The sequence below is a fragment of the Hylobates moloch genome, unplaced genomic scaffold, assembly GCF_009828535.3.
Source record: "Hylobates moloch isolate HMO894 unplaced genomic scaffold, HMol_V3 SCAFFOLD_17, whole genome shotgun sequence".
Lineage (NCBI taxonomy): Eukaryota > Metazoa > Chordata > Mammalia > Primates > Hylobatidae > Hylobates > Hylobates moloch.
The window spans coordinates 28185960-28209837 of NW_026652292.1; the positions used below are offsets into that span (position 1 = coordinate 28185960).

General features: G+C 37.3%; 1 protein-coding gene across 2 annotated transcripts in view; it reads left to right on the plus strand.

Annotated features, from left to right (window-relative positions):
- CDH6 (cadherin 6) overlaps window positions 1-23878 on the plus strand; it is a 137133-nt gene that overhangs the window by 99633 nt on the left and 13622 nt on the right. For both annotated transcript variants that reach the window (XM_032135664.2, XM_032135665.2), the window contains exons 3-8: window positions 2057-2351; window positions 5389-5508; window positions 7889-8056; window positions 10554-10741; window positions 13533-13786; window positions 21679-21815. In XM_032135664.2, coding sequence (XP_031991555.1) covers window positions 2057-2351; window positions 5389-5508; window positions 7889-8056; window positions 10554-10741; window positions 13533-13786; window positions 21679-21815 — 1162 coding nt within the window. The remainder of the gene's footprint in view (window positions 1-2056; window positions 2352-5388; window positions 5509-7888; window positions 8057-10553; window positions 10742-13532; window positions 13787-21678; window positions 21816-23878) is intronic.

A 23878-nucleotide genomic window follows, 5' to 3' on the forward strand; every position in this document is an offset into this window, starting at 1 on the left:
CGCCAAATTGCTTTCAAGGCTACTAATTATATGAATAATATTCTCTTCCCCAAACACCACGATTAACCAACTTTAGCTGTGTTACATAAAACACGGTTTCTCTACCTCTAAAAATGAGGAAGTTGCACCAAATAATCTATAAAGCCTCTTCCTGTGCTCAAGAGTTAATCTTCAGACTCTTTTCCCATGAGCTGTGTGATTTTGGAAACATAGCATGCATCGGATTCTCAGTTTTCTTGACTCTACAATGATGGATTTTAAATTAGTTCATGTTTCCCAAAGTATCTTTTTTGGAAAACTGGTATGGGGGATATCCATATAAGTTGCACCCAAAAAGGATTCTTTAAACAAGAAAGGGAAAACTAGATTACACAGAATCAAACCTAGTTTCAAACTGCAGACACTCAGAGCCTTTGACATGTTAACAGTGACTCTAAGAAAGAGGCCGTATATAAAGTATTTCTTTCCCTCAGCACTTCCTGTAAATGATATCACGTGAAATACACTTTTAGACTAGGTTAGATTATTTTTAAAGTCTCTTTTTGCCCTAAGAGTCTATTTTCAAATGTGTAACGCTTCTCCAAGCATTTTGCGCAGTATTAATCAACAAGAGAAAGACTTGGCGTAGCTGTTGTTGCCGTTGTTGTGGCATAGCCCATGCTCTGTTTAGACAGAGTTGACACAAGGTAGAGAGTAGCAGCCTTCCCACTAAAACGAATTTCTCTATATACCATGGATGCTTAAAACTCTGGGGGTTTATAAATAGTCCTCGTCAATAAAAAGCACTTTTTGAAAATTTGCAAATAGGGTTAAATTATCTGAAAACCTACAGACTGAATATATATATATGTGTGTGTGTGTGTGTGTGTGTGTGTGTGTATGTGTGTATATGTATATATATGTGTGTATATGTATATATATATGTGTGTGTGTATGTGTGTATATGTCCTATAGACCTATAGTTAGGCCTAGGTACCATCTAAAGGTATCATCTAACCTTTTGCTGGGTGGGAAAAAGAGAATTTAGGAAACAATAGGAAATCAACACTGTGGATATGATCACTGGGAAAGGAAACATGGACTACTTATCCAAGCTAGGATTCTCATCTTCTATTTCCATGGTATCCTTAGTATTCATTTAATTCCAACTTTTACCCAAACCCATTTCACTGACAGTTAGTCATCAGAGTCTCTGCTTGATTACCCTTAGGAGCAGGGAACTCACTACTCATAAGACAGACTATTTCAATTTTAGGTTGGCTCTAATTATTAGAAGGTCCTTTCCTATCTTGTACTAAAGTATAAATGTGAAATGTTATTGTTCCAAGTGACCTGTAAATTATCTAGTCAGGTGATTTTCAAGGTATTTCCCTTGGCAGCACTTAGGATAGTTCTCAAATGCTTCGAGCTGAATTTCATAAATAAATCAATAAATAAATATCACATCTTCCCAGAAAAAAATGATTATAATCTCTATCACTAAAGACTCAAGGAGGTTGCCAAGCTTCCCTAAATTCACCAAGATAATAAATGTAAGGTAGAAATAGAATATACCCAAGTTTCTCTGATTCAAAAATCAAAGTCCTTTTCTCAATAGGATATTGCTTCTCTAATATGTTTGTGTACATGCAAGTGAGGGCGAGAGTATGTTAGTGGAATGTGAAAGCTGTAGTGAAAAATAGGAAAATTGTGAAAAGAGTCTCATTCCAGCCACCCTAATATGTCCTTGGCCACCTTGCTATTGCTCTTGCTTTTTGTTTTCCCTTCTTCAAAATAAAGATTACTAAATTTTCTCCCAAACTCTGTTCCAGTTCTGAAAAATTCCACGATTTTAAGGAATATAACATGATTATAAGGAAACATGTTCATTAATGAATGGTGTTTACCATTAAGAGGTTATGTAAATAGTAAAAAAAAAACAAAAAACAAAAAAAAAAACCTGTATTCCTTAGAAAGAATCGAATAAAAGTTAACGTAGCATGCACCAAAAAGACAAAAACAGTTTAGAACCACATGCTTGACTTTTACTTTCTTTAATTTTTTTTTTCTACACTAGTTACATTCAGACCAGGATAGAGGAGATGGATCACTTAAATATATCCTTTCAGGAGATGGAGCAGGAGATCTCTTCATTATTAATGAAAACACAGGCGACATACAGGCCACCAAGAGGCTGGACAGGGAAGAAAAACCTGTTTACATCCTTCGAGCTCAAGCTATAAACAGAAGGACAGGAAGACCCGTGGAGCCCGAATCTGAATTCATCATCAAGATCCATGACATCAACGACAATGAACCAATATTCACCAAGGAGGTTTACACAGCCACTGTCCCCGAAATGTCTGATGTCGGTGAGTGAGATGTGACTTCAGCCAAAAACTGGCTCTCCCCTAGTGCATCCACTGAGTAAGGAATCCCATGAGCTCAAAGTACTGAACTGCATGAATTTAGATGCTGACTTCTTCAATCCATGTATGTCCTTTCTGTAAGTGCATATGTTTCCTAATATTACTCTAGTCTCATTTTGTTATTATTTTAAAAACCATATTTCCTCTAAAGGGGGTCTGAAAAGTGGCAGGGTAGGAGTGGGAGGTTGAAAGAGAGACTATCTCCTTTCTCTCCCACCCTGAATGCCCATTCTCTTTCTTGGGCTGAAAGACAGAAACCTTCTCCACTTCTGTTACCCTATGTGGGTGTTAGGGTCCAAGTAACAATCTCCCAAATAGAAAATAAAAGCTTACATTTACAATCCAGTCTAAAAAGTAGTGATAGTTGCTTTAAGTAACTAGTAACTATATTTGGGAAGGAGATCAAAGAACTTTTTTTAATCCATAAACAACAGGCACGTTATGTCTAGGGATTAGATCCTTTACTACATGGTGGAAATGAAAAGACCTTCATAACATACATAGAGTGAATTAATATTTTATACACAATTGCACTACTTGTTTTAAATAACTAGTGGATTTAATTTGTTTAAATTGAGAGAAGTAAACAGGATTTAAATTAAGAAAAAGAATTCTACTGACATCACTCTTAGCCACACTGAAATACTTCATGGGAGACAGTGACAAATTTTAAACTACTCATATAAAGGATTATTTTTATTTTCACTCTGTCAAATTCAAAAGGGCTGAAATTATATAATAAGTTTATCATGATTCTGTCAGTTAGATATCAGAGACATTGTAGTTCACAGATCCAAGACATAGAAAATAACCAATCCATGGAAATCATTGTAAAACATCTACATTTTTCTTATGAAGAAATTGCTTTTCTCATTATTTAAAGCCACTTTATTTTGTTACAAAAATTGCAAGCCTCACAAAGCAAACAGGGAGATGATTGGAATTTTTGTTTTCTTTCTTCTTCTTCTTCACTGGTTATAGCAGCAATAGAATGGCATTCTTTAAATTTGTTAGGAAAAAATTTCTCCTCTACGTGGTAAAAGGTGGAAGAATTCATGAAGAATAGTCTCTTCATCGGCACCACTCAGGGCAACTGTAACCAGATATGCGGGTATTGCACTGCACCACTCTAGGGGATGCCATTCACTTTTGAAGCCATTATAGAATTAAATTTGTATTACAAATATTTAGGAGTAGTTGACAGTAACATGTCTTGAGAAAAATAAAAAGGCTTTTTTTCAGTTTGCACACAGACACAGTTATGTTGATATTCATCATCCTTAATTGACATCTCATTATTGTGCTTATAGAAAGGCATCTTCAAGAAATTACCTAAAGGCAGTGGGACAACAGCATGGGAGCAAAAATGGACTTTGGTATCAAACAGAACTGAATTTGAAACCATCTCCACTAAGAACCAGCAGTGTAGCCTTGGGCAAATTGTTTGATTTCTCTGATCCTCTAGTTCTATATCTTGAAAAAATAAATAATAAATGTCGACTCCTAAGGGCTATCATGAGGATTAGATGAGAAAACAGGTGCAGAGCCCCTAGTACAATATCTGGCAATGAATAGACATTTAAAATGTCCAGATATCATATTCTAAAAGCAATCAAATTTTGTGTTAATGTTAAATAAGAACTTGAGTGTTTGTTGACTTGACTCTCACCCTAAAATCATAAGATGTTCTCAGTCTCCCCACCTCCCTTGCCAAATTACAATGGTAGGTGCTCTGTTTTGTGCATTAGCACCATGCATTCAGGGCATCCAACCCTAACATACTACAATCTATTTCTTCAATAAGTGAAATTGGCTAGATACTACAAAAGCAATGTAGAATTCCTAATATTCCCTAGATGTAACTTCCCTAGCCCTTTCATGGAAAGGTGAACTCCAGCAGTATGCTTACTGGTTATCTGATACAAATAACAAAAAACAGCCATTAAGTGATCTTAATCAGAGGCTCTTATCCTTTCAGGAAGTCACAGAGCCCTTTGAGGATCATATAAAATCTATGGAATTTCTCCTCAGTGAAATAGACATGTAGGCATACACATGAAAATTTATGTGCAATTTCAGGGGGTTAGGAATACTTTGAAGATTATTAGGCAACTGTGGTCTCTAAAATAAGAATGCTAATCTGAAATGTAATAGCCTTCTTTGTATATTTAATTATAATAACCTTTTGGAATTACAGATTCCAGATGTTTGTGCTCTGCTGTTCCAATTCATTGATTCTTTATGTAATCCCTAACTACAGTCTTTAAGGTTCAAGGTCTTTCAACCGCTTAGAATTATCAGATAGATTTATCATTTAGGATGCTTTTATTGGTAAGTAACAAGAAATCCAACTCAAACTAGTTTAAACAATAACATATAAGTATTTATTGGTCACATTACTGAAGTCCAAAAGTAAAGCGGGCTTTGGACAAGATTTGATCTGAGTTCTAGCTGTTTTTCTATAATTTTCTATTCTATCTAGCTTTGTCCTCAGGCTGGCATTTCTAAGATCACAAAATAGCTGCTGCAAATGTATATCAGCACATTACAGTCCAAGAAAAAGAGTATCTATGACAGAATTTCCAGCAAAATCATGAGTGGCCCCGATCGGACAATTCCTAAACTAATTCCTGTGGACAAAGGAAGCAAGATGCTGATTGAGTTTGTCCTGGATAACTCGAAAGAATCACTAAAGCAAGAGTCCAGTCAAATCCCGCCATTGGAAATGGGTTGGAATCAGTTCCACCCCAAGTCATGATCATTCCCATGCTTCTCTGTAACCTAATCCTTAAAATATTTCTAAATGTTGGTTGTATTTCTTTAAAGAATCCAATCCTTTTTCACCCAGCATCCTACCAAAGTTCTCGACTTCCTCAGCATGATATTTCTATACAAAATTAAGATTGTGCTGGTTTTGGTGTGTGTTAAAGATTGATATGAACTCTTGATGTGTTTTCAGTTTCTATTTCTGTCATTACAGGTACATTTGTTGTCCAAGTCACTGCAACGGATGCAGATGATCCAACGTATGGGAACAGTGCTAAAGTTGTCTACAGCATTCTACAGGGACAGCCCTATTTTTCGGTTGAATCAGAAACAGGTTAGACTTTTTGATCTTCTTTTTTACAATCTGTAATTTTAATTGACATACTCAGCTGAGCTAGCATATTTTTAATTAAAAAAATCAATGTGATTGGATTTTCTTGCATACATCCACCAAACACTAATGATATATTTGTAAACATGATATCTGAATCATTTTAATCAAAAAATCTGGCAATGAATCTTTCACTCACCCTTTCTATGGAGTAGATTGAGAAAAATTACACATTGCCTTAGTTTTCTTCCAGTTTGGGGTAAAGCTAAAAGGTCAACCCCATTTTGATAGCTATTGGCCTGTTTACAGATATTTGGAATCTTCTTTTTCTAATTATTTAGTAGGATTGTGTCTCTCTATTCTGCTCTGAAACTAGATGTAGCCATGTGATTTATTTGAGTGACTAAAATGTGATAATGATACAAGTCGCTTCTAAGTAAAATTTTCAAAGCTGGTACACAATCTGCCACATTCCTGTCCCTTGCCACAGTGATCATGGAAACCAATGTTGAGATGTAGTCTGTAGCCTGAATATCTGAGTGGTATGGTGAACAAAGCTACCTGCTTACCCACTCAGAGCATGAGCGAAAAATAAACTTTAGTTGTGTGAAGCCACTAAGATTTTGCATTGTTTGTTATCACATCATTGTCTAGCCCATCCTAACTGATGGAGTCCTAATCAAAGTGAAATGCCATCTGGAATCCTCTTTTCAACATCTCATTTTTCTGTTTTCCATATTTTCTCCACAAAGTAGCAACCTATCTTATAATGATTTGTTTTTAGCAAATATCATTTGTATTGTATAGTAAATTGTACACATATTTTTATCATAATGAGTCAATTTCCTTTTATACATTTTTTAAACATCCATTATTCTTAGTAGAAATCAAAACCTCCCTTGGTTCCCACATCCAGTTGGAAATCTCTGTGTTAAGTGCTGCAATGAACTTGGAAAGAATCCCAAGGAGAAAGAGAATGTTGAGTTGAAAAACAATGAGGATGAAAAATTAGAATTATTCAACTTAAAGGACAAAAGGCTAAGGTGATCTCCTGTATTTAAATAGAGAAGTACTATTATTTGGAGAACAGAAAGCAGCTGCACTTTCACTGAAGGCAGGACTATAGGAATAAAATTGACCTGTTGTCTGAAGTATTCTTGTTAAAAATTTTAAAAAAGATATTTTCGCTTCATTAGTTGTTAAGGACTAGAATGTGTTTCTGCAGAAGGTTATAAAGGCTTCTCCAGTGAAATTTGAAAGAAAGTTAAAGTAAGCATAAACCTTACATAGACACTGGGCAAACTTTTAGAAGTTCTTTTTTTTTTTTTTTTTTTTTTTTTTTTTTTTTTTTTTTTTTGAGGCGGAGTCTCGCTCTGCCGCCCAGGCTGGAGTGCAGTGGCGCGATCTCGGCTCACTGCAAGCTCCGCCTCCCGGGTTCACGCCATTCTCCTGCCTCAGCCTCTCCGAGTAGCTGGGACTACAGGCGCCCGCCACCACGCCCGGCTGATTTTTTTATATTTTTAGTAGAGACAGGGTTTCACCGTGGTCTCGATCTCCTGACCTCGTGATCCGCCCGCCTCGGCCTCCCAAAGTGCTGGGATTACAAGCGTGAGCCACCGCGCCCGGCCTAGAAGTTCTTTAACTATTTTATAACGACCTAACAACAGAGATAAATTTAACCTAACTTAAAAATTTTGGTTGCCATTGGGGCCAGTTGAACTAAAGTTCACGGTCAGCTTTAGGAATTCTAAAAGGCTGAAAGACCTTGAACCTTAATTCCAAAATTCTCTAGAATTGTACAAGATGATCATTATGAGAGAATTGATGTTCTATTTTCTAAAGACCATAGTTTTACAATTTAGAAAATCCTCAGAGCATTCATTATGGTAGGTGTATCTGAGGGGTAATTAGCTAATCCATAATGGGAAACTCAACAGTCTGTTCAAGTATGTGGCTTTCCTAACAATTTCCTCATAATTCACCTAAATGTCTTTTATCAAGCAGCTATTATAGTATACCTTTATACCACAAGCCATTTTAGATTTTGCTGTGTCATCTTATAACACTTAATATTTATACATCCATAACATAATTATAATATTGAGTGTCTTATAACCCTTAATAGTCTATACTCTTGCAGAATCTGACTTGTACTTATTTTTATTCTCCTTGTATTATGGCTTTTTTTAATGTATCTATCTCCCCTGTGTGGTTGTAATATCCTTCAGTATAAAGGCTGCATATAATTATTTTTATATCACCATGACATCTGCATAGCATTTTGCATATTGTGGGTGACAGTTTATGTTTGTTTGCATAAATAAATGATTCCATAAAGTATTCTTAATGCATCCCTTTGCACTCTGAAATTTCACATCCACAGGTATTATCAAGACAGCTTTGCTCAACATGGATCGAGAAAACAGGGAGCAGTACCAAGTGGTGATTCAAGCCAAGGATATGGGCGGCCAGATGGGAGGATTATCTGGGACCACCACCGTGAACATCACACTGACTGACGTCAATGACAACCCTCCCCGATTCCCCCAGAGTAGGAACATTTGATTGAATGAATTTCTTCAATGTGCTTTTATAAAACTTGAACTATAAGAATTTTTATTTTCCATTGTCATCATTATTGTCAAAGTTAGCGGACTTAAGAAGAACTGGTACTTTTATTAAAAATGAGTTGACAGCATGGCATACACTCAGGAAATGTGAACATTTATGTTCCTCTATCGGTAATTAGCTGAGTGATTTCTGCTGTTTTTGTAAGGCAACATCATTGTTTCGTTTCTCCTTATTAAGAAAACTACCACAGACATGAATCTGCTCATGCAGAACATATGTATACACGCATGCTGCAATTTGTTAGGAAAAAATTTGACTTTATGTTTTGTGAATTTAATCAGGCATGTAATCTCTTTTAAATCCTCACAAAGCTTTGTAAGGGGAGGATTTATCATTTTACTGTTTCTAAAAATACAACTGTGGAAGTAACTAGGTACTTAATCCATTTGTAATCGTAAATCGTTTTCTACATTATGGTTAGTTGAGATACCGAAAGTCGTCTCCAAAATCATTAACTCCAGTGATTAGATAAAAGGAAGAAGAAGGAAAAACAACATCCATGAATACCAACTCGGTATCAGGAGTATGCTAAAAATTCTCACATAGAGCTACCCAAGAGGGAACTGGTTTTAACGTAACTTTTCTTCCAGGAACAAAATCCCTCTGGGACCATGATCTCCTACGAAAGCTATCTCAATTATTCAATAGAAAACCCATTCATTCTATCATGGCATTTTAAAAAAATTGATCAGCTAATACGGTCTTCCTTTAGAGTAGAGCTATACACGGATCAACAGGAAGTAGTTTTATTTTCTTTATTTTTTCAAGTTTTTAATCAGAGTTAGCTAAATGCAAAAAGATCAGAGCTAATTAAAGAATATCGGATATAACAAGTAGAAGAAAGGTTCTATGAGGCCTACCATTTCCCTTACAGGAGCCTGAAATGAAAACTATTAGGATCACCAATGGTTTGCCCAAAACCTCCTTTTTAATGTGGAGATTCCCTGGGAAAGAATAACATAAGGAATCCCCCACACCCTGGTACCGCAGGAATTTGTAACTCACTCTGCTCTGCTTAGATAGCCTGTGACTTGTTAATGAGCAATATGCCAAGGCAAGGGAGGGGAGAAGTTAGAAAGGGGCAGGAGGCCCTAAAAATGGATGTTGAAAACACTAGAGAAATATTTAACCTGGGGCACACCAACTCATGCCTGTAATCCCAGAGCTTTGGGAGGCTGAGGGAGGAAGACTGCATGAGGCCAAGAGTTCAAGAGCAGCCGAGGCAACATAGTGAGACCCTGTGTCTACAACAAGTAAAAAGAAGTTAGTCAGGTACGATGGTGTGCACCTGTAGTCCCAGCTACTCAGAAGGCTGAGGTGGGAGGATTGCTTGAGCCCAGAAGTTTGAGGCTGAGGTGAGCCATGATTACGCCACTGCACTCCAGCCTGAGTAACAGGAGGAAATCCTGTCTTAAAAAAAAAAAAAAAAAAATGCTCTTTTTGAGTTACGTACTTGGGTCAAAAAAAGTTTAAAAATTTTTTTAACCTGCTTTATCATTTTACCAAGTATGAACTCAATACTTAAGGGATTACTATTACTGAATGCCTATATTTTAGTAGTGCCATAGACTGTTTAAATTCTTTTCAAATCATTTGTATGAATGGTTGACAAAATGTAATGGAAAAGGGTAGAATAAGCCTTGGTTTTACTATTTTATATTTTTGGTGCTAAGTACATCATGTCCTGGCCGATCTAAACTGAAACTCATATGTAGTCTCTCTAAACTAAGTTTGTAACAGGAGCATATTTTTTTAAAAAGTGTCTATATAGGAAACATAGGTTTCAAATTAGTAATACAAAAAAAGTATGGGAGAAATCTATGCATAAAATAATAAAATTTAAGAGTCAAAAGAAAAAAATTAGGAGTTTTATCACTTAATGTATTTACCTGTATCTCTAACTCTGCAACTAGGTCCAGCTCCATGTATGAATAAAAGAATATCTACTTGGATACAGCCTCCAACTTGCTATAATTTCTTTCTACCTCCAGCTATTACTAGCAATGGTAGAAGGAACTCTTTTAAAGAATACCTAGTAATTAACTTAAAGTCGCAGTTCAGATTAAATTCTTCTCTACTCTTTCTGTTAAATGAAGTTAACAAAGGGCTTTGAAATCTTCTGTGCCTCCTGTAGCCAGTCAGTTGTTCTCACAATCACACCATAAACTTTGGAGCCTGTTTACAGGCAAGAAAAGTGTTCTCCATTTGCAAGGAGACAGGTCATGAAATAGAAGAAACATTCTTAACAACCATGAAAGTAGACATAAGAAGAACAGGCCACCATTAGTTATTTTAAGGAAAGCACAAATCTACCTGATGGTAATGTCTCAAAGAACTATTAGAGAACAGGTTTTGTTTTTATGATGATAGAGTGTGGTTAGTCTATGTTTGACTTATATCTGTCTGATGATTAATAGGTACATACCAGTTTAAAACTCCTGAATCTTCTCCACCGGGTACACCAATTGGCAGAATCAAAGCCAGCGACGCTGATATGGGAGAAAATGCTGAAATTGAGTACAGCATCACAGACGGTGAGGGGCTGGATATGTTTGATGTCATCACCGACCAGGAAACCCAGGAAGGGGTTATAACTGTCAAAAAGGTAATGCTGCTTCTTAAACACCATACAAAGTGAACCCATTTACTTTTCTCCAGTTCCTAAGTTACCAGGGGCAATTATATCTCACATAAACATTCCTTTAGATTTTTATTTTACTTATTATTTTCAGAAAAATGCCAATTCTGGCTGGGCATGGTGGCTCCCGCCTGTAATCCCAGCACTTTCGGAGGCCGAGGCAGGAGGATCTCTTGAGTCCTGGAGTTTGAGACCAACATGGCAAAACCCATCTCTGTTAAAAATACAAAACTTAGCCAGGTGTGGTGGCGGGTACCTGTAATCCCAGCTGCTCTGGAGACTGAGGCAGGAGGATTGCTTGAGCCTGGGCAGCAGAGGTTGCAGTGAGCCGAGATCACACCACTGCACTCCAGCCTAGGTGACAGAGTGAGACTCTGAAAAAAAAAAAAAAAGAAGAAGAAGAAAGAAAGGAAAGAAAGAAAGAGGAAGGAAGGAAGGAAGGAAGGAAGGAAGGAAGGAAGGAAGGAAGGAAAGAAAGAAAGAAAGAAAGAGAAAGAAAGAAGAAAGAAAAAAGAAAGAGAGAGAGGAAAGAAAGAAAGAAGAAAGAAAGAAAGAAAAAGAAAGAAAGAAAGAAAGAAAAGAAAGAAAGAAAACCAATTCTAATGACACTGAGATCTCTTGGGCTGGCTTTCAGGAACCTAAAATGATATGCATTCATGTTAATTCTATACATCCAGTGAATTTTTATTAAGAATCTCCTAAGTAAATAAGTAATATAAACAAATGATATCCATAAAAATATATAAAGTAAATACTTTAAATGAACAGTAAATAAACAGTGCCAGACACTGCTCTAGGTGCTGGAGGTGCACTGGTACATACAACAGATGCTCTCTGCCCTCATGGTACTTCCAGTCTAGGGGGAAAGAGACAAGGAGCCAAGTAAACAAACAAACAAATATATAACTACAAATTGTGATGATTGCTGTGAAGGAAAAGAGTACAGCAAGCAGTGATTCAAGATGACTTGCATCACAGAAAGAGGATATATAAAGACCACAAGTTCAAATTAAATACCATAACAAATTTAAATTAAATACCATAAATTTCCTGGTAATTCTTTAGCCACTTTTTGGAACACGACAATAAATCTTTTATATTCTGATTTCTATTTTTTTTTCCAAAGTACTGGTTCATTATTTTATCCCCCAAGTTGTGTAGCACCACAGAGCAGTATACGAAAATATGGCAAAATTTAAAAACCAATGAATTGTATGCTTCAGGACTAAAAATATTAATTTTGGCTAACTTTTTATGATTTCACTTTTATCATGTATGGTGTAATATTTTCTCTCTCCTTTAGCATACTATTATCTTTTCTGGTAAATAAAAGCATCGGTGGATGTAAATAAGAAGAGATTTTTTTTCCTCCCAAGCTTTGGATTACGTGTCTTAATATCTGCAAACACAATAAAACATGTTTAAGTGACACTCAGACTAATGTTTTAAACTATAATATAATTAGGAAGCCCATTAGTGTGCATTAACCTTTTTAATTTTCTTGGTGCCTTATCAGATTCGAACTGAAATTTTGCCTAGACGACTAAATCACATTCACTAACGTCTTGATTAATTGTGTTTCTAGTGAGCCTTGTCATATTATCATCTAAAACTATAAGTCAGCAATAAGCATTTCGGTTCCCCATGTCTCCAAAAGCAGACCTACTTTTCCTAAAGACCCTTGACAACAATGATCATTACTTTCTTTGGCAAATAATTAGCCCAATGCCCTTTTCAGGATACCATTTGGAATATTTCATTATCTCATGCAAAAAACAACAAAAAAAAACTTTAATCTATGTTGTCTGAATGATGACGAGGGATTCAGAATGCAAACCTGTGGCTCTCAATTCTGGCCGCACCACAGAATCACTGGGGGAAGTGTTGAATAATGTAGATTTTAATCTGCACGCCCAGATATGTTGGTTTAATGGTCCAGGGTGGGGCCAAGACACTGGCTAGTTTTAAACACTCATCAGTGCAATTAAAGCCAGGTATGGCCAGGCACAGTGGCTCACGCTTGTAATCCCAGCACTTTGGGAGGCTGAGGCAGGTGGATCACGAGGTCAAGAGATCGAGACCATCCTGGCCAACATGATGAAACCCCGTTTCTACTAAAAATACAAAAATTAGCTGGGCCTGGTGGTGCGTGCCTGTCGTCCCAGCTACTCGGGAGGCTGAGGCGGGAGAATCACTTGAATCCGGGAGGCAGTGGTTGCAGTGAGCCAAGATCACACCAATGCACTCCAGCCTGGTGACAGAGCGAGACTCCGTCTCAAAAAAAAAAAAAAAAAAAAGCCAGATGTGGGAACATCTGACATGGAATAACCCACTGCATATTTGCCAACTTGCCCCGATGGCCCCCTCTAGTGAAACATGAGTATTTTTTAAGTGGGGACAGTGTGGGCTCTACCAGACTCCTGCTCCCAAGTGCTCTTCCTGCCTGGTATGATGCCTTGTACCTCAGTACCCACTTTTAAGTCAACAGCAGGCATGGTCTCAGCCCATACATTCTTCTGTGGCGTCTGAACTCCTTCACAAACTTTATAATCGTTTCCTGCCTACCAGCCTAGATATAAGAAAAAAAATTACATCTTATCTTTTCTCCCTTTGCCCAATATCACATAAATGTGTTTCTCTAAGCAATATGATTGTATTCATTTATCAGTGGTTTACACCAAAAATGTTTCATGTCTTGGCTGTCTGTGTCTTGGCTGCTTTAAATATGTCACTTCTTCCCCCACCCCCCAACCCCAAGCTCTTGGACTTTGAAAAGAAGAAAGTGTATACCCTTAAAGTGGAAGCCTCCAATCCTCATGTTGAGCCACGATTTCTCTACTTGGGGCCTTTCAAAGATTCGGCCACGGTTAGAATTGTGGTGGAGGATGTAGATGAGCCACCTGTCTTCAGCAAACTGGCCTACATCTTACAAATAAGAGAAGATGCTCAGATAAACACCACAATAGGCTCCGTCGCAGCCCAAGATCCAGATGCTGCCAGGAATCCTGTCAAGTAAGCACACTTCTGTGACGTGTCTTTTTCATAAGCTTCAGTCAATTTATATTCAAATATCTGCCTGCACTTTAGAAAAGATGAATCCCTTTTGTTCTAATTAGACAACTGTGTTTTCCTGAAAAAACTATTCTAAACAGCACCTTTAACTCTCTTTGCTCACTGCATAAATATTATTTTGGCAGAAGTACAGTAATCCCTTGTTATCCCTGGGGGATTGGTTCCAGGCCCACACCCATAGTAAAATTCACGAATCTGGAAGTTACTTATATAAAATGACACAGATTTGCAAATAACCAAAGCTCATCCTCCCCCATACTTTAAGTCATTTCTAGATTACTTACAGTAGCAATTCAATGTAAATAGTTATCTTGATGTTTTTATTTTGTAGTATTTTTTATTGTTTGCTTTTTGTTTTTTCCAAACATTTTTGATTTCCGGTTGGTTGAATCCACAGTTGCAGAACCTGTGGATACACAGGGCTGACTGTATAAACCTTAAAAAAACACAAATTTGGGGAGGAAAACAAGCTATAAGGAGTTTACTGCTTAAGTAGAAGTAGTATAAGGTGATGCAGCTGAATAACCTGGGATTATTTTCCAAGATTTGAGATTTTTTTAAGTTTAAGATTTGTCAAAGAGTGGCATAGAAAAAGTATGATTTTTAACAAATCAAGCACTGAGCTTGAGAGCCTGTTTTTCAAGTGTAGAAAAACCTATCATGTAACACTTAAAAGACAGAATTATCCTCCAGTCGGATGGTTTTTCCTTTCGTAGATGTAGATAAAAACAAGAATCGTTTCATGATATACGTCTGTGAAATCCTAGGGAAATTAATACAACAGAGTCCAAATGTATGCTATGTAAACTAGTTCTGTTTTCCCTGTGCTTTCCTTACACCTTAGTTGTAAATCATGTTGCAATAAGGCCTTATTGCTCTTTGGGACCACTGATGCTTCAGTATTCTCGGATCTTAACAGGAAAATGCTGGAGTCAACCAACCTCCAGCCTCCAGCCAGTAGCTTAGTTGACTAAATGAGAAAAGTGCTAGCTGAGCACGGTGGCTCACACCTGTAATCCCAGCACTTTGGGAGGCCAAGGTGGGCAGATCACTTGAGGTCAGGAGTTCAAGAAAAGTGCTAGACCAGAAAAGCATTGATTGTGTCAATTACTCCCCATAAACAAAGTAAGCAGACTGAAAAACTAGGGAAACTCTTGCCAGTGAGTTCACAAATAGATTCTGGTCACGGTGCCAGCCAAGTGCCAGGTACATTCTAGGCATTAGGGAATACAGCCCTCATCCCATGAAGTTTACATTCTAATTGGGGCAAGCAGAAATAGACAAACAGTAAATATGTAATACGTCAGGCAAAAGTAAATTTTAAGCAGGAAAATAAGGCAGAATAAGGAAATAAAGAGCACCCGGAGTACTATTTTAGATAATGGCGTCAGGTTTGGCGTTCTTGGTAGGGGACCATTTAGTAAAGATTTGAATGATATTAAAGGGCGAACCATGTTGATGCTGGGGGAAGAACATTCCAAGAAGAGAGAAAAGCAAGGGTAAGTCTGATACCAGAGCTTGCTTGACAGTTGAAAGAGCAGCGAGGAGGCCTCCGCAGCTGGAAGAGAGTGAGAGAGGGAGGCGAGGTCACACATGAGGCCCCAGAGAGGTTTGATTGCTGATGAGGAGTGTGGCAGGTCCTGTAGGGCTTTGTAGTTCATGGTAAAGACTGGATTTTATTCTGATTGAGATGAGAAGCCACTGGAAACCTTTGAGTATAACAGTTAACTAATCTAAAACTCCGTTTTAAAAGGATAACACTAGCTGCTACGTGAAGATTATTATTGCAGATAAAAGAATGTGGGGCTCTAAGGCAGCAGTCATTTTCTTACTTTTTCCCAGTTGAACCCTTTGTTCAAATGAAACCTTATGACAAGCCCCACATCTCAAACACAAAAATTCCTGGCTTACTTTTAGGGAACAGTTTTAAATCACTGGGCGAATAAACTCTTGTTTTAGCATCCTACTGGAATATCTATAAGACACTTTGAATTGGGCTGTGGTCAACCATGTGAGCTCCATGGACCAAGTGTTTCTCCACATACATTTAATATTGTTAATAAGGAAAATGAATGTGGTTTTCACTAATATAGCTTTCACTAACATAGTTTTCACTAATATATGTGTAAGTATTTTCACAACTACTCTCTCTCTTGGAGTTTGTTGTAACTGCGTTAAGGAAAAAAAATCTTAGCAAGTAAGTATCAAATTCAATTTGAAAGTGTTAATGCTAGAAGTTTATAAATATGAGCTTTGGTTATGTCCTTGATAGATCAATTTTTTTAATTAAAAGAGAGAATGTTCTGCAAATTCAGGCAATATTTCCATATCTATATTACTTTTTTACCAAATACCATTTTTACCCACTGCATTATTTTCTGTTTTATGAAAGAAAGTAGTTAGCTTGTCAGATTATGTTGGCTGTCAGCTAATTTATAAGTTTTTTGCTGCCAGCCTTTCCTTGGTACATATGGATTTGATACATAGATATAGATTTAAGACTAGAAATACTTATAGATATATTGGTATATAAATGGTATTCCAGTGCCCTTTTATAGGATAAAATTCATTCTTATATTAGAAAAATACATTCATACATAATTTTTGATTATTCAAGACATAAATGTTGAACAACTAAGTGCTACACAATATGGTAGGTGCAAAACTAACACTAGAGAATTCTTCCACAGAGCACTGATTTATCATTATGCAGGCACAAATCTTTAATTATTTAATCACATAAAATTATTTTCTTCTAATAACCTCATCTCAAATTCCCTTTGGTTTCTGTGAAAGAATCTTATGTCACTATACATACAAATTATGAAAAATTTATGCAAACATACCTCCTTCCCAGGAAGAACCACAAATCTTCCTGACTTGAGGATACATTAGAAGACAAATTATTTAATCACAGAATACAATGAAATCCTAGAAAAAGAAAAAAGCTACCTAGCAGAAGGATCTGCTATAATCATGGTGGGATTTTATCTTGTTTCTTATCAGTGAGAATTACAATTAATGTGACTGGACAATAAATATCCTTGATATAAATTTAAATTACCTTGGAAGATAAAAACAACAAACAAGCAAGGCTTTTGTACAAGCATCTTTCCTGAATGATGTGGGCATTTTAGATTTTCTATTAATTTTTAAATGTCCCAACAAAAGGAAAAAATACAATTTTGCTATTTCCTACATAGTTACTTTCTCTTTCAAATTGAAAGCTGCCTTCAATTAAAAATTCTCACCTCTTACCCTTTATGTCAAGCCTTGATAGGAAAATATAATTGCTTGTAAAATTTAAAACTACAACAGGGGGAAAAGACGCAAAGAACAAAACAAGATTATTGCTGTATATTATTGTAACAGCTTACAAGCAGCACATCTTAAGCTTAGCATTTTCCATGAGAAAAAAATATGTATATAGATCATTATTAAATTTCTTACAAAGTCTATGAATATTGAGATTTCCTTTTTGTAATTAATGATGTGCTATAAATATTTATCATTCTCAAATTTAAAGTAAGAAATGATCAAGTAAGTACAATACTGTTGCCTAAATTCTTAATAAATGTTGATTCATGACATAAATGGCAAAACAATAGCTGTTTCAATTGTTTCAACCCTTTGGATAATAACAACATAAGTTTACATACATTGAAACTGAAACTCCAATTCAACTTGATCTTATACCCATTGTGAACTTCATTAATTCTCTTTAAAATCAGGTTTAAATGGCCTACGATAATTGAATATCTATTTCATTTAGACACTCACTAGATAACAAAAGTAAATTTTATGAAGATAAAATATATTCTTCATTATAATTCACTACTTGTATTTTAAACCAAAATAATACATTCAAGCAGAATCTTGGATGCAGTATACTATGGCAAGTTAGTAACAAGGGTTTATTTTTCTTAGAGCACTCATAATAATTCCACATATATCTGCCTAGTCAGGTCATTTACTTAAATTGAATTTCTACTGAGACAATGTTTTTCAACCTCATAAAGTTTTAAAAATCCAGCTGAAATGGGCAATTTTTTTTCTAATGGCCTTAACATATCAACTTTCTTCAGTTTTCTCTGTAATACCCCACCCCCACCCTGCTCATAAACATAGTGTATTAGTCCATTTTTACACTGCTATAAAGAACTACCTGAGACTTGGTAATTTATGAAAAGGTTTAATTGACTCCCATTTCCACAGGCTGTACAGGAAGCATGGCCGAGAGGCCTCAGGTAACTTACAATCATAGCAGAAGGAGAAGAGGGAAAGGAAGGGAAAAGTGCCACACACTTTTGAACCATCAGATCTCATGAGAACTCACTCACTATCACAAGAACAGCAGGGGGGAAGTCTGCCCCATGATTCAGTCACCTCCCACCAGGTGCCTCCTCTGACACATGGGGATTTCAATTTGAGATCAGATTTGGGTGGGGACACAGAGCCAAACCATATCATTCTTCCCCTGGCCCCTCCCAAATCTCATGTCCTTTTCACGTTTCAAAACCAATCATGCATTCCTGACAGTCCCCCAAAGTCATAACTCATCCCAGCATTAACTCAAAAGTCCAAGTCCAAAGTCTCATCTGAGACAAGACAGATCCTTTCAGCCTATGAGCCTGTAAAATAAAAAACAAGTCAGTTACGTCCATACAATGGGGTTACAGGTATTGGGTAAATGTTCCCACTCAAAAAGGGAGATATTGGCCAAAACCAAGGGGCTACAGGCCCCATGCAAGACTGAAATCCAGCAGCGCAGTTGCTAAATCCTAAGGCTCCAAAATAATCTCCTTTGACTCCATGTCTCACCTCTAGGGCACACTGATAAAGGGGTGAGCTCCCATGGCCTTGGGCAGCTCCGTTCCTGTGGCTCTGAAACATACAGCCCCCGAGCCTGTTTTCATGGGCTGGCATTAAGTGCCTGCAGCTTTCCCAGGCTCATGATGCAAGCTATTGGTGGATCCACCATTCTGGGGTCTGGAAGAGAGTGGCCCCCTTCTCACAGCTCCACTAAGCAGTGCCCCATTGGGGACTCTGTGTGGGGGCTCCAACCCCTCATTTTCCCCGCACACTGCTCCAGTAGAGGTTCTCCATGAGGTCTCCACCACTGCAGCAGATTTCTGCCTGGACATCCAGGCATTTCCATAAATCCTCTAAAATATAGGTGGAGGTTCCCAAACCTCAACTTCTTGCCTTCTGCACACCTTCAGGCCCAACACCATGTAGATGCCACCAAGCCTTGGGGCATGCACCCTCTGAAACCACAGCTGAGCTGTACCTTGGCCCTTTTTAGCCACAGCTTGGGCTGGAGTGGCTGGAACACAGGATGCCATGTCCCAAGGCTGCACAGAGCAGCTAGGCCCTAGGCCTTGCCCATGAAACCATTCTTTTTCCTGCTATGCCTCTGGGCCTGTGAGGGAAGAGGCTGCCATCAAGGTCCCCAAAATGCCCTGGAGACATTTTCCCCCTTGTCCTGGCTATTAACATTTGGCTCCTCTTTAGTTATGGAAATTTCTGCAATAGGCTTGAATTCCTCCCCAGAAAATGGATCTTTCATTTCTACCACATAGTCACCATTTTAAATATAAGTTCCAGTTTCACATCATCTCTTTGTTCACACATATGACCATACACTTTAAGAAACAGCCAGATCACTTCTTGAATGCTTTGCTGCTTAGAAACTTCTTCTGCCAAATATCCTAAATCATCTCTCCCAAGTTCAAAGTTCCACAGATCTCTAGGGCAGAGGCAAAACACCACCAACCACCAGTCTCTTTGCTAAAGCAAAGCAAGAGTGACCTTTAATCCAGTTCCCAATAAGTTCCTCATGTCCCTCTGAGACCTCCTCAGCCTGGACCTCATTGTCCATATCATTGTCAGCATTTTGGTCAAAACCTTTCAACAAGTCTCTAGGAAGTTCCAAACTTTCCCACATCTTTCTTTCTTCTTCTGTGCCCTCCAATCCGTTCCAACCTCTACCTGTTACCCAGTTCCAAAGTTGCTTCCACATTTTCAGCTATCTTTATAGCAGTCCCCTACTTTCCTGGTACCAATTTTCTGTATTAGTTCATTCTCACACTGCTATAAAGAACTACCTGAGACTGGGTAATTTATGAAGAAAAGAGGCTTAATTGACTCACAGTTCTACAGGCTGTACAGGAAGCATGGCTAGGAGGCTGCAGAAAACTTGTAATCATGGCGAAAGGTAAAGGGGAAACACTACACTTTTAAACCATCAGATCTCGTGAGAATTCACTCACTATCACAAGATCAGCAAGGAAGAAGTCTGCCCCCATGATACAATCACCTCCCATCAGGCCCCTCCTTTGACACATGGGGATTACAATTCGAGATTAGGTTTGGGTGGGGACACAGAGCCAAACCATATCACATAGCTATTCTAAAAACTAGTAATGCATTTATAAATAAGACAACATTTCTCAAAATCCACTAGTCTTCCACCAGTATTAGGGTTGGAATGTTTGGTTTCCAAATGCTTCTCTTGGTTTCCCTTGAATTTATTCAAACTCTCCTTCTTAAATATTTATCAAGTTCCTAGTCTGTTCCAGGCACCACTGTGGTCTCCCACTGATTTAAGTAATGTAAGTGATTCTGTCTTTAGTGTTTTCCTTCCTCCACTGGACATTGTTTTCTTAGACAGCTGAATAGGAAATCTGGGATCAGTCCAGATCTTAATCTTGAGCTTCAGACTAGATATCTCTTCCTGAACTTTTCTCAGGCACCTCAGCCTCAGCAGAGCAAAAATGGAACTTACCCATCTTCCCCGAATCTTGTTTTTCACTCCTTTTTTCTCTGTTTGTGGCAGCACCATTCAACCATTCTCCTCAATTCAACCAGTGATCTTTATTAACCATGATTTAGACTGTGGCACTCCCCTGCTTAAAACCTTTTGTAGCCAGTCGTGGTGGTTCATGACTGTTATCCCAGCACTTTGGGAGGCCGAGGTAGGTGGATCACTTGAGCTCAGGAGTTCAAGACCAGCCCGGACAAAATGGCCAAATCCTGTCTCTACAAAAAATACAAAAAATTAGCAGGGCATGGTGACACGCACCTGTCACTCTGGAGGCTAAGGTGGGAGGATCGCTCAAGCCTGGGAGGTCGAAGTTGCAGTGAGCCAAGATCATGCCACTGCACTCCAGCCTGGGTGACAGAGTGAGAGAGTGAGACCCCATCTCAAAACAAACAAACAAACAAAAAACCCTTGGGTAGATTCGCATTGCATCTAGAATAAATTCCAACTCCTTACCACAGCCTTCTTCTGCAGTCTAGACTCTGGCTCTCTCACCAATCTCGTCTCCTATCTCCCTCTTCTGCCTCACTAACCTTGGCCACACTAGCCATTTTTTGCTTATTTCAACAGATGATTTTTAAAATTAAATGGAAAGTAGAAAAATAACCAACACCCTGCATATGCATACAAACACACACACACACACACACACACACACACACATTAAAGTTCTCAGGTTGTAAAAACTTGAGTTAAAAATGAAAAAATTACTATATAAACATGATCCAAATTTATACATATTAGAAAAGAAAATTTAATGGTGATCTTCAAAGTCATGCAACTTGTCTAGTGAGTTTACTATTAAGACCTCCATTGTGAAGAACTAATTTCTCAAAATATTTTACCTAATGTCAAGTTGTAGATATTCAAATATGCACTAGAGATGGAAAAAAATTCATGCCACAGATATTCTGGGATATGATGTGTACCAGATGTTTTATGACGTTCTATGATGTAAGAATAGGAAATAGAAAGAAAAGCCTTTCTTAATTCCACTCTGCATTTTCAGGTACTCTGTAGATCGACACACAGATATGGACAGAATATTCAACATTGATTCTGGAAATGGTTCGATTTTTACATCGAAACTTCTTGACCGAGAAACACTGCTATGGCACAACATTACAGTGATAGCAACAGAGATCAGTAAGTCCTACCTAATACCACTGCTGTCCCCCATTAATAGACTGAATGTCCCAGCAAGGGCTGGCGGAGCCTAGCTTGTCACCACATATTGACAATTCCACTTGATATATATTGAGGGAAAGAGCCCTGGAGTGGTTTGCAGTAATGCTTCTTCTAGACATACACTGGCTCACACATAAATGGAGAGGCAACCATGGAAGTTCTGTGATTCGGAAACAATAAAATGGGAATGTATCTCACAAGTGAGATTGAATTGGTACTCAGTGGATTTAATTCCAAAAAAGCTTAGAAATTAGAACATTACATGAACAGCTGAAAAAAAACAGACTCGCAATTAGACACTGTGTGTGGGGGCAAAAGATGAGAGGGGTCAAGTATATTGTAAAATGTGGGCATTGTTTAGAAAATTTTAGATATCAATTCTCTAGCTTACTATAGAATTTCTATTTCAAAGTCTTTACAGAATTAAGAGAGATAAATTATCACTTTTCCATGGTATACCAAGTGAGTAATACAAACCATCAAGTAATCAATAAAATGATTAGAATGAATTTTATGGTAGCCCCCATGAAATTAAAGGCAAAGAACAATACTGCCAAAAGAATGCTTCAAATAAAATGATTACACACAATGAAAACTAATGTAGATAGTCATTACAATGTGCAGGCTGAAGAACATGAGTGAAAAATGATCTTTTTTTAATGTATATATATTTTTATTATACTTTAAGTTCTAGGGTACATGTGCACAATGTGCAGGTTTGTTACATACGTATACATGTGCCATGTTGGTGTGCTGCACCCATTAACTCGTCATTTACATTAGGTTTATCTCCTAATGCTATCCCTCCCCCCTTCCCCCACCCCACAACAGGTCCCGGTTAAAATAGAATTTCAATGTTTAAAACTAGGCTTCTAAATTATAGCTCACTTTTTAGTCTTTGTGTTTAGTTTTAAAAGTTCTAAACATTTTTAGCTCACTTTGGGTATCTAATGTGAAATAGTCCATATTGAATAGTTTATTACATTTGTATTCTCTGTCAATATAACTCATGAGATTTGAAGTGACTAAAGTATATTTGGTAGAGTAGTAACCAATATGGGCAAAATGAAGCATTGCTTTTAGATAGTGATAAGGACAGCACATTAGAAATTAGTTTGGTAGGAATTTGCTCTTCAGAATTTATGTCAAGATTTATCTTGAAATTCATGTTAATTTATGTTAAGGGACTGATGTAGACACGAAAGACAGAGCACCTTTAAAGTTTTAAAATTATAACATTATTTCCCACTGAAAATGACCATTTTTCCTAAGATAATGAAATTTTATTTTTTACCAAAGCAGTCATTTCGTAAGTATTTTAAGCTTTGTGCCTTAAAAAAAGTTTTTAAGATATGATGTTTCTATGACACATTTCAAAGTATTGGTGACTCTTAAATATTAATATTCAACTGCTCTAACTTTCAAAGAATAGTGTGAATAAAATTTTAGACATTTTAAAGAATCTTACTGTCTAATCTTCTTAACAACCTTTGATATAACAGAAACCAAAAGCTTGTATAAAACCAGCTCCCACTCACCTCAGGGCTTTTGCATATACTGATTCCTCGACCTGAAGAGCCAGAAATATTCACATGGCTTAAACCTTCTCTTCATTAATGTCTCTGGGCAAATGATATCTCATCAGAGAAGCAGTCCTTGGTCATCATACTAAGTAACACCTCTATTTCTCTCAATCCTTTTTCCCTACTTAATTTCTCTATAGCATTTACCATCTGACACATTATATATTTATGAGTTTATGGTTTGTCCATCCCCATTACAATAAAGCTCCAGGAAACAGGATCTTTGTTATGTTTCCTACGTGCCCCAACATCCCAAATAGAGGCTGCTATATAGTAGGTATTAGATGCTCACTAAATACAAAGTGAAAAAACAAATAGACATACAAGTGAAGTAAACGAAGAGAGCTGAGGTGATAGATTCTAACTCCTGATTCTTACACCAGGAATCTGTCTTCCATACTGTGCTAGAAGATTATCACGGAAGGCAACCAAAATACT